This window comes from Anser brachyrhynchus (genome assembly GCF_964034855.1).
Source record: "Anser brachyrhynchus genome assembly, chromosome: 8".
NCBI classification, from domain to species: Eukaryota; Metazoa; Chordata; class Aves; order Anseriformes; family Anatidae; genus Anser; species Anser brachyrhynchus.
The window spans coordinates 22,114,843-22,126,892 of NC_137702.1; the positions used below are offsets into that span (position 1 = coordinate 22,114,843).

The 12,050-nt window shown below is 54.8% G+C and overlaps 1 protein-coding gene across 3 annotated transcripts; it reads right to left on the reverse strand.

Moving 5' to 3' along the window:
* Positions 1-515: 515 nt before the first annotated feature.
* Positions 516-10,332, reverse strand: GLUL (glutamate-ammonia ligase). 3 transcript variants are annotated; one of them, XM_080601989.1, is made up of 7 exons: positions 10,312-10,332; positions 5,712-5,902; positions 4,494-4,655; positions 4,046-4,192; positions 3,494-3,621; positions 3,130-3,329; positions 516-2,171 (listed from the first exon to the last, which is right to left on the reverse strand). In XM_080601989.1, the coding sequence occupies exons 2-7, from the start codon at positions 5,875-5,877 to the stop codon at positions 1,853-1,855; spliced, it is 1,122 nt and encodes a 373-aa protein (XP_080458115.1). In that variant the 5' UTR covers positions 5,878-5,902; positions 10,312-10,332; the 3' UTR covers positions 516-1,852. The 3 variants fall into 3 exon arrangements, with proteins under 3 accessions (XP_080458115.1, XP_080458117.1, XP_080458116.1); XM_080601991.1 differs by lacking the exon at positions 10,312-10,332 and adding an exon at positions 6,962-7,084; XM_080601990.1 differs by lacking the exon at positions 10,312-10,332 and adding an exon at positions 6,203-6,747.
* Positions 10,333-12,050: the final 1,718 nt, after the last annotated feature.

Sequence of the window (12,050 nt, forward strand, 5' to 3'; positions counted from 1 at the left end):
CATGACACCTTTCTGCTACCTCGCTTGCTTTTTTGTAAATGCCCAGCCTTATACCAAAGGTGTATTAGCAGTATTTCCTCCATGCAAAGAATGGGAAAGGGCCTTCTACCACCCAGCCCTCTTTTTTCCAAGAATTTTGCTGCAATTTTACTTTCTGTGGGATTCCTAGCTCCTGTGGAATGTGTGTGGAGGCAGCTGGGGAGGCACACAGACACCTGTGCTTATCACATAGTACAGATGTTCACAAGCCCCGACCCTTTCCCATACCAACAGAACCCCCTCCAGTCAGGGCTGGACTATCACCCACCGCAGGATCAATGGCCACCTAAAAAAAAAAAAACATTTTCTGGAGAGTCTGCACGGGGGAGGAAAGGGTGGTCTGAATCCAAAAATACCCACCCCATAAATGAGAAGCCAAAATCCACCCCGTGTCAGGGTGAAATTACCTTTAAGCGCAGACAACACACATACAAAAGAAGGCGCCAGGAAGATGCACAGAAAGAAGGAAGCCAGAATTAATATTTTGATCTTTTTTTTCTTTTTTAATTATAAAAAACTATTCGGAGGAAGTCCAAATGCAACGGAATATAACTGGCACCATCTAAGTGTAAAATCCCAGACCATTTGAAGCTGCCGGCAGGAGCTGGGAGGGACTGGTCACCTCTCCCTTCTCCCAGCCACCACCACAGCCAACGGCAGCGGCCCGAGAGCCAGGACACAACAGTGACATCGACAGTCTCCGTAAAACCACTCAGTTTTAGAAACTAAGCACATTATTGGAAAAAAAAAAAAAAGTAATCTAAAACTTGTTTTTCTTTATCAAAAGCCCTGCTTTAGTGACATGCTGACCCCACTGGTAAGGGTGAAGCACCCATGGCTCTGTCCAGAACACGGTTAAGTTGACCAGCCAACTCCTAGTTCGGAACGCCTTCCTCATGCTCATCTACACGCACGTGAGCGCTTTGCAGATGCTCGAGTTACAGCGACAAACATTTCTGTGGGCTTCCCGGCCCCGGGAACCACCTCCTGCAAACTCCACTCGCGTGAGGCTTCTCCACTGAGCCCTCCAAGCTCCCCCTCAGTCCTCCCCGCAGGCCCTCTGACAGCATCGCCAGGAGCTCTGCCTGCTCTAGTGGCCATCATCTTTTTCTTCTTTAAAAAAAAAAAAACCACTTTCATATATATTTTTTTGTTTGTTTTCATATTTAAATAGAAAAATACTACTTCACTCTGTGTTATGAGCAGGAGATCAGTTGACTTCCAGCGACAGAACAAGTTCTCCTAAATGCTCCTATGCCGAGCTCGATGCCAGAAGATTCCTAGAAATCTGAAAGTGTGGCAAGAGGTCACAGATTTCCCCACCACAACACACGGACAGGAGGGAGCTGGGCTCCACCACAGCTCCTGCCTGCCCTTCTCTGCAGAAGGGCACCAAGCCTTGGGAACCATTGGCCCGCAGAGAGCTAGCGCTGGGGCTGGCACCCAAATTTGGCTCCTGGGGAACTCGGCTATAGGTTTCACTTTCCACTTGTCTGCTGGCTTAGCGTGTGTGCGGTCTGTCCCTGGAAGCCACTGGATCCCATCAGATGTACAGATGAATTAGACAAAAAAAAACAAAAACAAAAAACAGTGGTTAAAAATTCTCTAACACCCTCTCCTCTCGCCTTTTGAAGAGTCAATGACAAACAGACATTGATAAAACTAAGATTTGCCCTCCTCCCCCACCTCAAGACAACAAGAGTTACTGAGACACGAAATGTGTTATCTTGTACCCTCAGGATTACATCTAGAAGGGAAGTTTAGGGGTGCGGGAAGCGCGGGGGGAAGGCGGTGTCTGTGGGCACAAGTCTGCTTAGTTCTTGTACTCAAAAGGCTCGTCCCCGGTTTCGTTGAGGAGACACGTGCGGACCAGGGCCTCCGTCACAGCGTAAGGATCACAGTTGGCAGAAGGCCGGCGGTCCTCGAAGTAGCCCTTCTTCTCATGGCCCACGTTCCTGGGGATGCGGATGCTGGCGCCGCGGTTGGCCACGCCAGCTGAGAACTCGTGGATGTTGGACGTCTCGTGGAAGCCCGTCAGGCGCCTGGCGTTGTCCAGCCCACCCTTGGGGTCGTAGGCACGGATGTGGTACTGGTGGCGCTTGCTCAGCTTCTCGATGGCCTCTTCAATGTGCCTGCGAAGGGAGCGGGGAGGGTTCAGTGAGACGGGGGGTATGAGCTGAGCCACTCGCCTGCTGCATCCAAGCGGCAACATGTTCATCCCTCTCCCCGAGCCACTTCACGATGAGGTCTATCAGCCCCCTGCAGCTCACTTTTCTGACCATCTCAACTGGCGGCTTCTCTCCCCTCCTCCTTCTGACCTGGGTTGTTCTTGGAAAAGGAACCTTGCAGGCTGAGAGTGTCTCCTGGGAGTGCTGGGTGTGGGACAACATTGGCTTAACCCATATCCAAATCCCACGGGCTGCATCGCTGCCAGGGAACCTGCTCTCAGAGGGGAGATCTCTCAACCCAAGTTTCTATTAGGGAAGCTGATGTTGGTTTGTTATCTCAGGGCACCAGGGAGATTAAAGCAAGACAGCCCAGCTTCCCGGAGGAAACCTTCACAGAGCTCCACCATTGTCCAGTGCCGCGAGGTCTCTGCCCACACTCTGCATGCCAGCCCCACACGGGAACTCAGGTTTTACATTTCCAGAATCATCATGTTTAAACCAAACATGTCACTTGCTTCCAGCCTGGCCTGGACAGAAGCAAATGGTCTCTTTCATGAATAAAAAATGTCTTTGCTAAGTTTGTTTGTTTACAGCACTGACAGATGAAGAGCTGTTACAAACTGCTGCATCCTGTCCACCCGTGCTTCCATCAGCACTGATGGAGCAGAACTGCTGGTTCCATTTCCCACCCAGCACCAGCAGGAGTGTGACATTACACAAAAAAATAAAAACAAACAAACAAAAAAAAACAAACAAACAACAAAAAAACCAACAGTGAAATCCAGAAGAAAGGCTAACACAGAATGCCAAGCACCACAGTGATGTCTCCCAGGCAGTCAAAAGCTTTGCAAAAAGCTTGCTGCTACCAAGCCCAGCTTGTGCCTAGCAAAGGGATGCTACCAGCACATCTCAAAAAACTTACTTGAGACCTCCGTCTTCTCTCATGTTCTTGGTGCTGAAGTTGGTGTGACAGCCAGCCCCGTTCCAGTTCCCAGGGATGGGTTTGGGATCGAAGGACACGATGACGCCGAAGTCTTCACACACCCGATGGAGGATGAAGCGTGCAATCCAGAGGTGATCCCCCATCTCAATCCCTTCACATGGCCCTACCTGGAACTCCCACTGCAGGAAGGAAGAGTCGTGCTCAGTGGTGCAGAGACTTTCATGGTCAGACACTTCCCACCCCCTTACACTCTGATCATTGGCAAAAACAACAGGCAGCAAAAGCTCCTGTTGCACTTGATTTTTCTGCACTATCTCCTCCCACAAGGCACCTACAAATTTACCTGGGCTGGCATCACTTCTGCATTGGTTCCTCCAATTTTCACACCAGCATAAAGGCACGCTCGGTAGTGGGCCTCCACAATGTCTCTACCATAGGCTTTGTCTGCCCCTACACCGCAGTAGTACGGACCTGCAAAAGCATAGATAAAAAGCAAGAGGAATGTGAGCTTCCAGAAGGAAAAAAGGCTCAAATTCAGGGAAGAACAAGGCTCAGCATCTGTTTTTCACAGAAGATCACTAGCAGAGCAGAGCAAGTCCCTCTGACAGCCTGGGCTTGTGCTTTGTCATGCTGGGCAAGAGTTTAAATCACCCATAGACTAACAAGTTGAACAGCACATTTGGATGAGGCCAGTCATCATTTTTGCCTTTCTGTAACAATTCTAATTTCCTAGATTAGCTTTTGACACTATCCTGCTTGCCACTGTCCTTTCAGCCCTTGAAAGGCCTCCAATCTCTCAGCTCACTAGAAACATAAGCTGAATCACAACGACCGCAGCTCAAGCACGGCGGTGAATGCTCCTGACTTGTCCCAGTGCTGACTCCTAAAAGGTTACCTTGGGGTCCAGGGAAGCCGTTGGAAGGCCAGCCAAACGGATGTCCATCTGTCCCCAGAAGCGTGTACTCTTGCTCCATCCCAAACCAGGGGTGCTGGTTGGACACCATATCCATAATCCGCCTACAGGTGTGCCGGAGATTTGTCTCTACAATGGAAAAGCGGCAAAAGGCTTTTTAGGCTCTCCACTGCCATTCCCCATTCCTACTTTATCTACAGTCTGAGTCTCAGCAGCACTAGTGGAGAGGAGAAGCCCAGGACCAATATTCCATCCGAATCTCCACCACCAGCACTTTGTTTGCTTTTTATTTACAGGGTAGGGATTATTTTTGACTGGCATGAGACTGAAGGGCACCAACCACACTTGGGTAGGTCTTCCCTTTTCCACCCCCATCTTCTACCAGCTCCCCCTCCCCAGAAACACCACGTCCACCAGAAGGTCCATTCACCTGCCGACTGGCGGTTGTACTTGAAGACCTCGCAGAGAACTAGTTTGTTGGGATCCTTGCGAAAAGGGTCCCGAAACATGGCAGCAGGTCGCAGGTACATGTCACTGTTGGAGCCTTCGGCTTGGAAGGTGCTGGAGCCATCGAAATTCCACTCGGGGAGATCTGGGGAGAAAAAGCAACCACTGTGAGACAGGGTCCACCATCACCAGGACGACAAACTCCCTGCTGCCCTTCGGTATCATGGAGGTGCAACTGCCTACAGGCAACGAGCCCACAGTAGGTTTCACCCTGGCTCAGCTGCTTTTGTTCCAAATGGAAAAAAAATAAAAAAAGAAAAACAAGTAAGAAATGGGGGAGGGCAACTCCCCAGCTCTGCAGCCACCCTGAGAAACACGAGTTGCTGGGCTGCTGGCCAAGCCCCAGCCGGCAGGGCAGCGCTGGGGCTGTTTCCCACCTCCCAGCTGCCACAGGGATGAGCAGGGCACCCAGGCTGCTTACACACGGGGTGCTTGGGGATGGGGGGAGAGCAAGTCCCATAGGGTGCCGCACAGGCTGAGTCTCGTACGGAGGAGAGACCTGGCGCACTGCTCGCCAGGTCAAAGCACAGCGGGAGCAGCAGTGAACTCTACCCGGGCTATGTTATCTCCTCTATATCCTGGGGGGAGAAAGTGGGAGGATGGGAAGCACAAAGATTTCAAAGGAGCTGTGCCAACCACTCCCTTAGAGGGAAAAGGGGAAAAAAAAAAAAAAGATAATTCTGCTCAGTCACACACAGTATTTTCATTTCATAACTGTCTCCAGCCAGCTCCATGGCAACCTGGGGAAAATCCTAATGCTATTATTGTGTAAGCTGGGACTGTTTGTTCTGAGGGACACAAGCTCTTAATTACACCGGATAGCTCCATTCTTTCCCCTCCACTTTCTTCTGCCAAACTACTTCCGGCCAAAACGAGTACTTGAGAGTCAATGGGGCCGCGGATCCCCTGCCAACAGCCCCCTCCACCGCGGGTACAACGCCAGGGCCGGGCACCCAACCCCTGCCATCGCGCTTCAACGCAACATCTGGAGCTGGGAACGTCCCCCCGGGGCATCCAGGGCAGGAGGAGACAGGGGGAGGATGAGGAGAGGCATCTTCATCTCCTGCCCGCGCTTCCTCCCCAGCCATCCTTCCATCTCAAAAAGGGAGAACGGCATCCTTGGGGATCCCGCACCTCTCACCTTCAAGGCTCTTGGGCTCGTGGTCCAGTGTGCGGGTTTTGCAGCGGAGGTGCTCCCCGGTCCCATCGATCCAGATGTACATGGCCTGGACCTTCTCCCCCTGCGGCAGCTTCATGTACATGTGCTTGATGGCTTTGCTCAGGTGGGAGCTCGCCGAGGTGGCCATGGCTGCAGACCGGACGAGGGAGTTCCTGCAGGGAAGATGCAAAAGCCAACCCCAAGCGTGAGCCTTTCCCTTGTGCTCCCAGGTTTTTCCACACTCTGTTCCTGGAGGAAACTCAACCACGGTGCTGGCTGAGATCCCCTGTGGTCCTGTGCCACCCCGTGCTCCAGGCAGAAAACCCAGCAGCTCATGCCAGCACGATGCTCTGATGCTTTCCAAGTATCCCATAAAATAACCAACCTCCTGCCCACATCCTGTCCTGGCAGGATTCTTATCCACTGAGCGACAGCCTTCAAAACTGTGTCTCCGCCAGGTGTGAACTTTTTACCTCTTAAACACGTCCATGCTCACCACTGCTCTGGAGCGGGGCTAATGCGCAGGGAGGCTTAGCTGGGGCTTTCTTAATGTGCTTGCTTCAGCACGGAGGGCTTGCCAGCCCCAGCTGCCTTCCCAGATCAGCTGGTCTGAAGTTATACAAGGCTCGTCCGGGGCGAGGGAAAGCAACAAGCCCTGCGCACCCGCGTCCGGGCTGCGATGGGGAGCCCGGAGGGGCTCTGGTCTGGGGGCCAGCCCAGCCTTTCCGCCAGCCCCCGTGTGCCAGGACCGCTCGTGTTTGCAAGGAGGGGAGGACTGGCAACGCAAACAACATAAAAATTCAAAACAAGTTGGGAAGTCCGTGCTGAGAGCCTCCAAAAATTCAAGCCTCCCCAGGCGCTCTGCAGGGGCTGCCCGGACCGTGCCTCCCCAGCGAGACCCCTAATGTGGGGGGCTCCTCACTTCCAAGAGATGAGACGTGAGCATCACATCTCTCTCTTTGCAGCTGCTATTTAAGCAAGCAGAGAGCGAGCCTCGCAGGAAGAAAGAAAAAAAAAAAAAAAGACAGCCAAGAGATTGTTTTGAAGACAAAACTGGAGCTGCCCCTTGTCCTCCTCCCCCCGTCCCGGGAGCGAAGCAGGAATTTCCCCTTGGGATATCAGCTGGCAAAACAAAGCGGCCGAGCACCGCGGCCCTCCCCCGCCCCGGGACCCCCCCTTCCCCCTCCCGGGAGAGGTTTATTTTATTTATTTATTTATTTATTAATTTTTACCTGGGCTCGGCTGCGGGCAGGGGCTCGGCGCGGGGCTCCCACGCTCGGCTCCCGGGGGCCGCGCCCGGCGCCGCTTTATGGAGCCGCAGCGCCGGCCCCGCAGCACTGATTGGGCACGGGGAAGCGGGGCCGGGGGAGGCCGGGGCCGGGGATGGGGCTGGGAGGAGGAGGGAGCTGGCAATCGAGCCGGGGCAGGGGGAAAAAACAAGCTCAGCGCCCCCCTGGGCTGCTCTGTCTTTTTTTTTTTTTTTTTTTTTTGGGTGGGGGGTGGTGGCGAAAGGGAAAACGAGCCCCGTCTTCCCGGCCGCTGTTGTTTTTCCTTCGCCTTTTTGCTGCCCTCCCCCGAGAAACTTAAGCCCTCTTGTCAGGCACTTCTCGGCAAGCAGCAGCGGCAGCGGCGGGAGCGGATCCAGGGCTTTCCGCAGCAGTTTACATTAGCGGCTGCCTCTGCATAACTCGCAGGCATGGAAATGAGTCGCCCTGGGTAAACAGGGCGAGCAGGGAAAGGGGGAGAGGGGAACGGAGCCCCCCGCCAGCACTGGGTTGGGGGGCGCCTTTTGGGGTTTGGGGGACTGGCCTCGCCTGCACGATGCCCCTCCGGTGCCTGGACTTACAGCCTGGCCCCTCGCCGCAGAGCACTGGCACACGAGGGAGGAGAAATTCCCCAACCTCACCATGGGTCCGGGAGCACCCACTTGGTTGCCCAGTATTTTTCCGCCCCGGGAGCTCGTTTTCAATCCCATCCCCACTCGTGCTCAGCCCTCCACACACCCCAGCGTGGGCTCCCGGGGCAGGACAGCGATGCCAGCGCGCACAGGAGCCGCCACGCGTGCACACGCGAGTACCAGGCCAAGCACACGCCACCCACACGCCTGCCTCGGGGCAGCCCCACACCACCGCCAGCACCACAATTTGCTGTTTCTCAAGAAGCCCGACACTCCTTGCCACCACAGCCCCCCTCCTGAGCACCCAACCTCTGCACAGCCACAGGCTGGGGACAAAGTGGCCCGGGAGAGCCGGATCCTCAGCCAGCAGGAGGTGTAACCGCTGGCTAAGGACTCGCCTTGATTTATTGCCCACCTTGAGAGCCAGGTCCCCTCCCTCCCCACGGGGAAACCCAGCTCAGTCTTCACCACCACCTTGCAGCAGCCACAAGCTGTGTTAGTCCCCCAGGGCTGGCAGGAGAAATTCAGGTGCTTGTCACCTCCTCACATAGCTCAGGCAGAGCAGTGCCTCGAAGCCTTACAGCAACTGCTTTCCCCCAGTACCCAGCACATGAAGAGAAGGTTTCCATACAGAAAGGTCTTGGATCAGATACACAGCCCATTTGGGGATGAAAAGGGGGCACCAACATCAGCTCCAGGAGGGGGACAAGGTGTCCCCCCTGCGGCCCCAGGCAGGGCAGAGCCGGGTCTCCCATGCCGGGTGTCCCAGCAGGGGATGTCTCCCTCCCTGCCCAGCCCTCATTTCACCCCCTGGTCCTGCCACCACGCTTTGTCCCCCGTGTCACCCCACAGGCCTGAATGCTGAGAAACCCAAAACCATGCCCAGCCTTTTGCCCTGGGCTCGTGGGGTAGGTTTGTTTAACAGGGACGCTGCCAGCTCTGACTTTTCGGAGACGTGCTACAGCTCCCAGCAGCTTTGGCCACCACGGCTGACTGCACAGAAGCCCAGGGCACCCATGGGTGCCTGTCCCTGGGTGGCTCAGCCCCAGATGTTTATGGGGCGGGCGAGCAGCACCCATGTGCTGCGGGGCCAGCGCCCTCTCCCGGGAAGAAGACCAGGGAGAAGCGGCCCCTGCCTGCTCCATGCTGCTTGTTTACTGCCTGCCTTCCCCTCCTCCCCTTGCGCGCTGTGGTTAGGGGCTTGTTCTTTTTTTTTTTTCCCTTTTTTTTTTCCTTTTTTTTTTTCGGGGGGAAGCACGGCTCTGGCTGCGCCTTGGCCCAGCTGCGTGCTCCAGTGACCCTTATTGTCATCAGCATCCAGGCAGACAAAAAAACCCTCGCCGGGGAGCGGGACGAGGCGCGGTGCCAACAGGTGACACCTCCCAGGGGTGGGTTGCCATCGGCCTTCAAAGCGCCCCCGCTCCGCACGCCTGGCGAGGCTGCCGAAGACAATGCAGCGCTGCAGGGGCTCGCCCCGGCTGGCACATGTTTTTCTCCCTTCCTACCATTAATCCGTGGGAACACCTTTATGCGCCCGCCGCGACACTTCCCTCCGGCTGGGTCCGTATCCTGCGAGGACTGCCAGGGCTGAAAAATGCCTGGCGAGCTCTGAGGGTCGGTCACGCTGGACTTTGCAGCCTTCTGCCTGTAAGGCAGCGGTGCAAACCCAAAGGGAGGTCCCTGATCTCCCCATGAGAGGGTTGGGGACCGGGATGCTCGAGCCTCAAGCAGCTGGCATGGGACATGCCCTTTCTGATGTGCACCTGCCCAGCATCTCTTTTCCCATCCTCCGTGCTCACGAATTTGGGAATGCCTTAAAGTGCAGCACTGTCACACCACAGGGAAAAGAAAAAATAATAATAATAAACAAAAAAGAGGGGATTAAAGGGTTAAAAAGGCAGAAACTGAAATTTCCCCATGACTTGGGGACAGGGGCCCCTCCGCAGCTGCCCGAGGGAGCACAGGACTGGAGGGGGGCCCCTTCGGGCAGGGCTCACTGCAGACCCTGCAGCAAAGGGCTGGCCCCAACAGATTGAAAACCACGTCCGCTAAGCACAGGTACCCATTTGCCTTTCACGTACACCAAACACATTTCTTAAATCCAAATTCATCATTTCTTTAAGATACAGATGTCTCACAGGGAGGAGGAGTGGTCCATTTTGTTGTGACCGCTTAGATCCTAGAAGGAGGCCTGATGCACCCAAAACGTCCCAGCCTCTCGCAGCAGCAGGAGGAGGGCGAGAAGAACATCTCCCCCCTGTGGCCAACCGCTCAGACGTTCCCCAGTTTGATCTACTGCCTTCAGACCACCCTGTGAAACCACTGTGTGCTGCGTGGTCGCATGTAGGGCACAACCAAAATGCACTCAAGTGAGACCAGGGACCAGCCAGATGTCCTTAGCAACGTGTCACCTCCACCTGCTTTCCCAAATTATTCCCCTAGCCATGCTGAGGGCTGGTGGGGGGACCTGCTCCCACGTGGCCACCACCTCATTGCCACCATCCCTGGGACCTGCACACCCTAGAGGGACTCACGGGGCTGGAAACGCAACCCTTTACCCACGGGTTAACAAACCCAAGACCTCAGCGAGGCAAACAACTGCTTAATTAATTAACTAACACGTTGCCCTCAAACAGCGGTCACCCGGTGAGGATGGGGAGCTCACCATGGTGCCAGGGGACTGACCTTGTGCGAGCAGCGGTGGCCAACCGGTCTCCCCGGGAGGGTGGCAGGAGGCTGACGAAACCCCCCGGGGCAGGGAGGCGGTAGCTGCTCGCCCGATAAGCGAGCAAACATTGCAGGCTCCGCAGCAGCCCCATGCTCCCTTTGAAGATGCTGCCAGGGTCAAGGGTAGCCAAGGGGTGGTGACCAGAGGGCTTTCCAAGGCAGAGCGAGCTGGCGATTACCTGGGCTGCGCGGAAGGGCGATTTGGAAAAGCAGATTAACAAAAACGTGCAGAGGCAGATGCAAAAAATAAACAAAAAGAAAAAAAGAAAAAACCTCCCTCCCCAGGCAGCTCAGCTGCAATAGGCACCGATGACGCGTTTAGGGGAAGAGGGGCCTTGGAAATGCAGCAGCCAGGAGGGCCTTGTGCACAACCCCACAGTTGCTCGCGCTTCCCTCTCCGGCCCTTTCTGCCCCGTATCCTCAGGAGGCTCTTTGCAAAGGGGGCACGGAGCATTCCCTGCTCAGGGCTCATCCTGCTGCAAGCCCAGCACCTACCTGCAGGCTCTGCCCTCCTTGCATGCAGACCCTCAGCGGCAGCCCAGCGCCTCCGGCGAGCCGGGCACGGCGCTGCGAAGCACGTGCTCTTCCTTCAAGAGCGGCCAGGGGAAGCTGGAAGAGGAGAACGTTACGGGCAGGCAGGATCGGGGATTTGAGACCTAGAAATTGCTTGGCTCTCCTTGCTCTGCGCAAGGGTGGAGAATATCCCAGGGAGCGCTCAGCGCATGCCTTTCCCTTGCAGTTGGAAATTGGTCACAGTGTGCATTGGCAATTTCTTTTCTTTTCCTTATTTTTTTCTGTTCTTTCCTTTTTTTTTCTTTCTTTATTAGTGCTGTTCATGCTGCTAAATGCACTCCCAGCTAGGTCAGGGCCACATTAACCATGGCTGGCAGATTAATTTGAGCCTAATACACATTACAGCTTTGTAAGAAGGAATGCAGAAATCCTCAAAGTGCTGCCCAAGTGCGTACAGTGGCCGGATCAGGGCCTGGCGCTGTGCATTATTCAAGGCAGCTGCAATACTGTCTGGGCACCTTCCGCATGGGTGACCTGCATCCCTCCAGTCCCAGCACGTGCCTCACCTGGAAAGCAGACACGTGCGGGATTACGAGCGGTTTTGCTCAAGCTGAAGAAGGGGCCGGCGAAGGCAAAGCTTGCTGCAGGGGCCGTCAGGTGCAGTGGGTCAGAGCCCAGCCTCTGCGGTATATCCCGAGCAAGGAAACCACAGACTGATGGCAATAGGCTCAAAAATACTTCTAAGTAGCATAAGGGAATACCAGAGGTGTCCTTGCCAAGCAAGAAAAAGTTTTACACGGCCAGGAGACAGAGCATGAAAATTACATTTTAAAATAATAGCCTAATATATTCAAGAAATAAAATAATTATTATAGCTGAACTGCCGTAACTGAGACTTCACGCAATTAGTTTTCAGGTGCTACGAGCCCAGAAGGATCCGACCCATTGCTGATGCAGTCTTTGAGGTGTCCTAAAACGTTTATATGAGAACACGTGCATGGAAGGGGAAATAAAAATAAAAGTTTCCCCCCCAGATCTCACTCTGTGCATAGGACGCAATGACAGCCAGCAGGTTTTAAAACCTGGCACTGCAGCAGGATGCTTGCACCGCTGCCCCGTGCTGGAGCTTCTCGGCTTGGAGGGGCTGCAGACCTGAGACCAAAAGCAGAGCAGAGCAGCGTGGG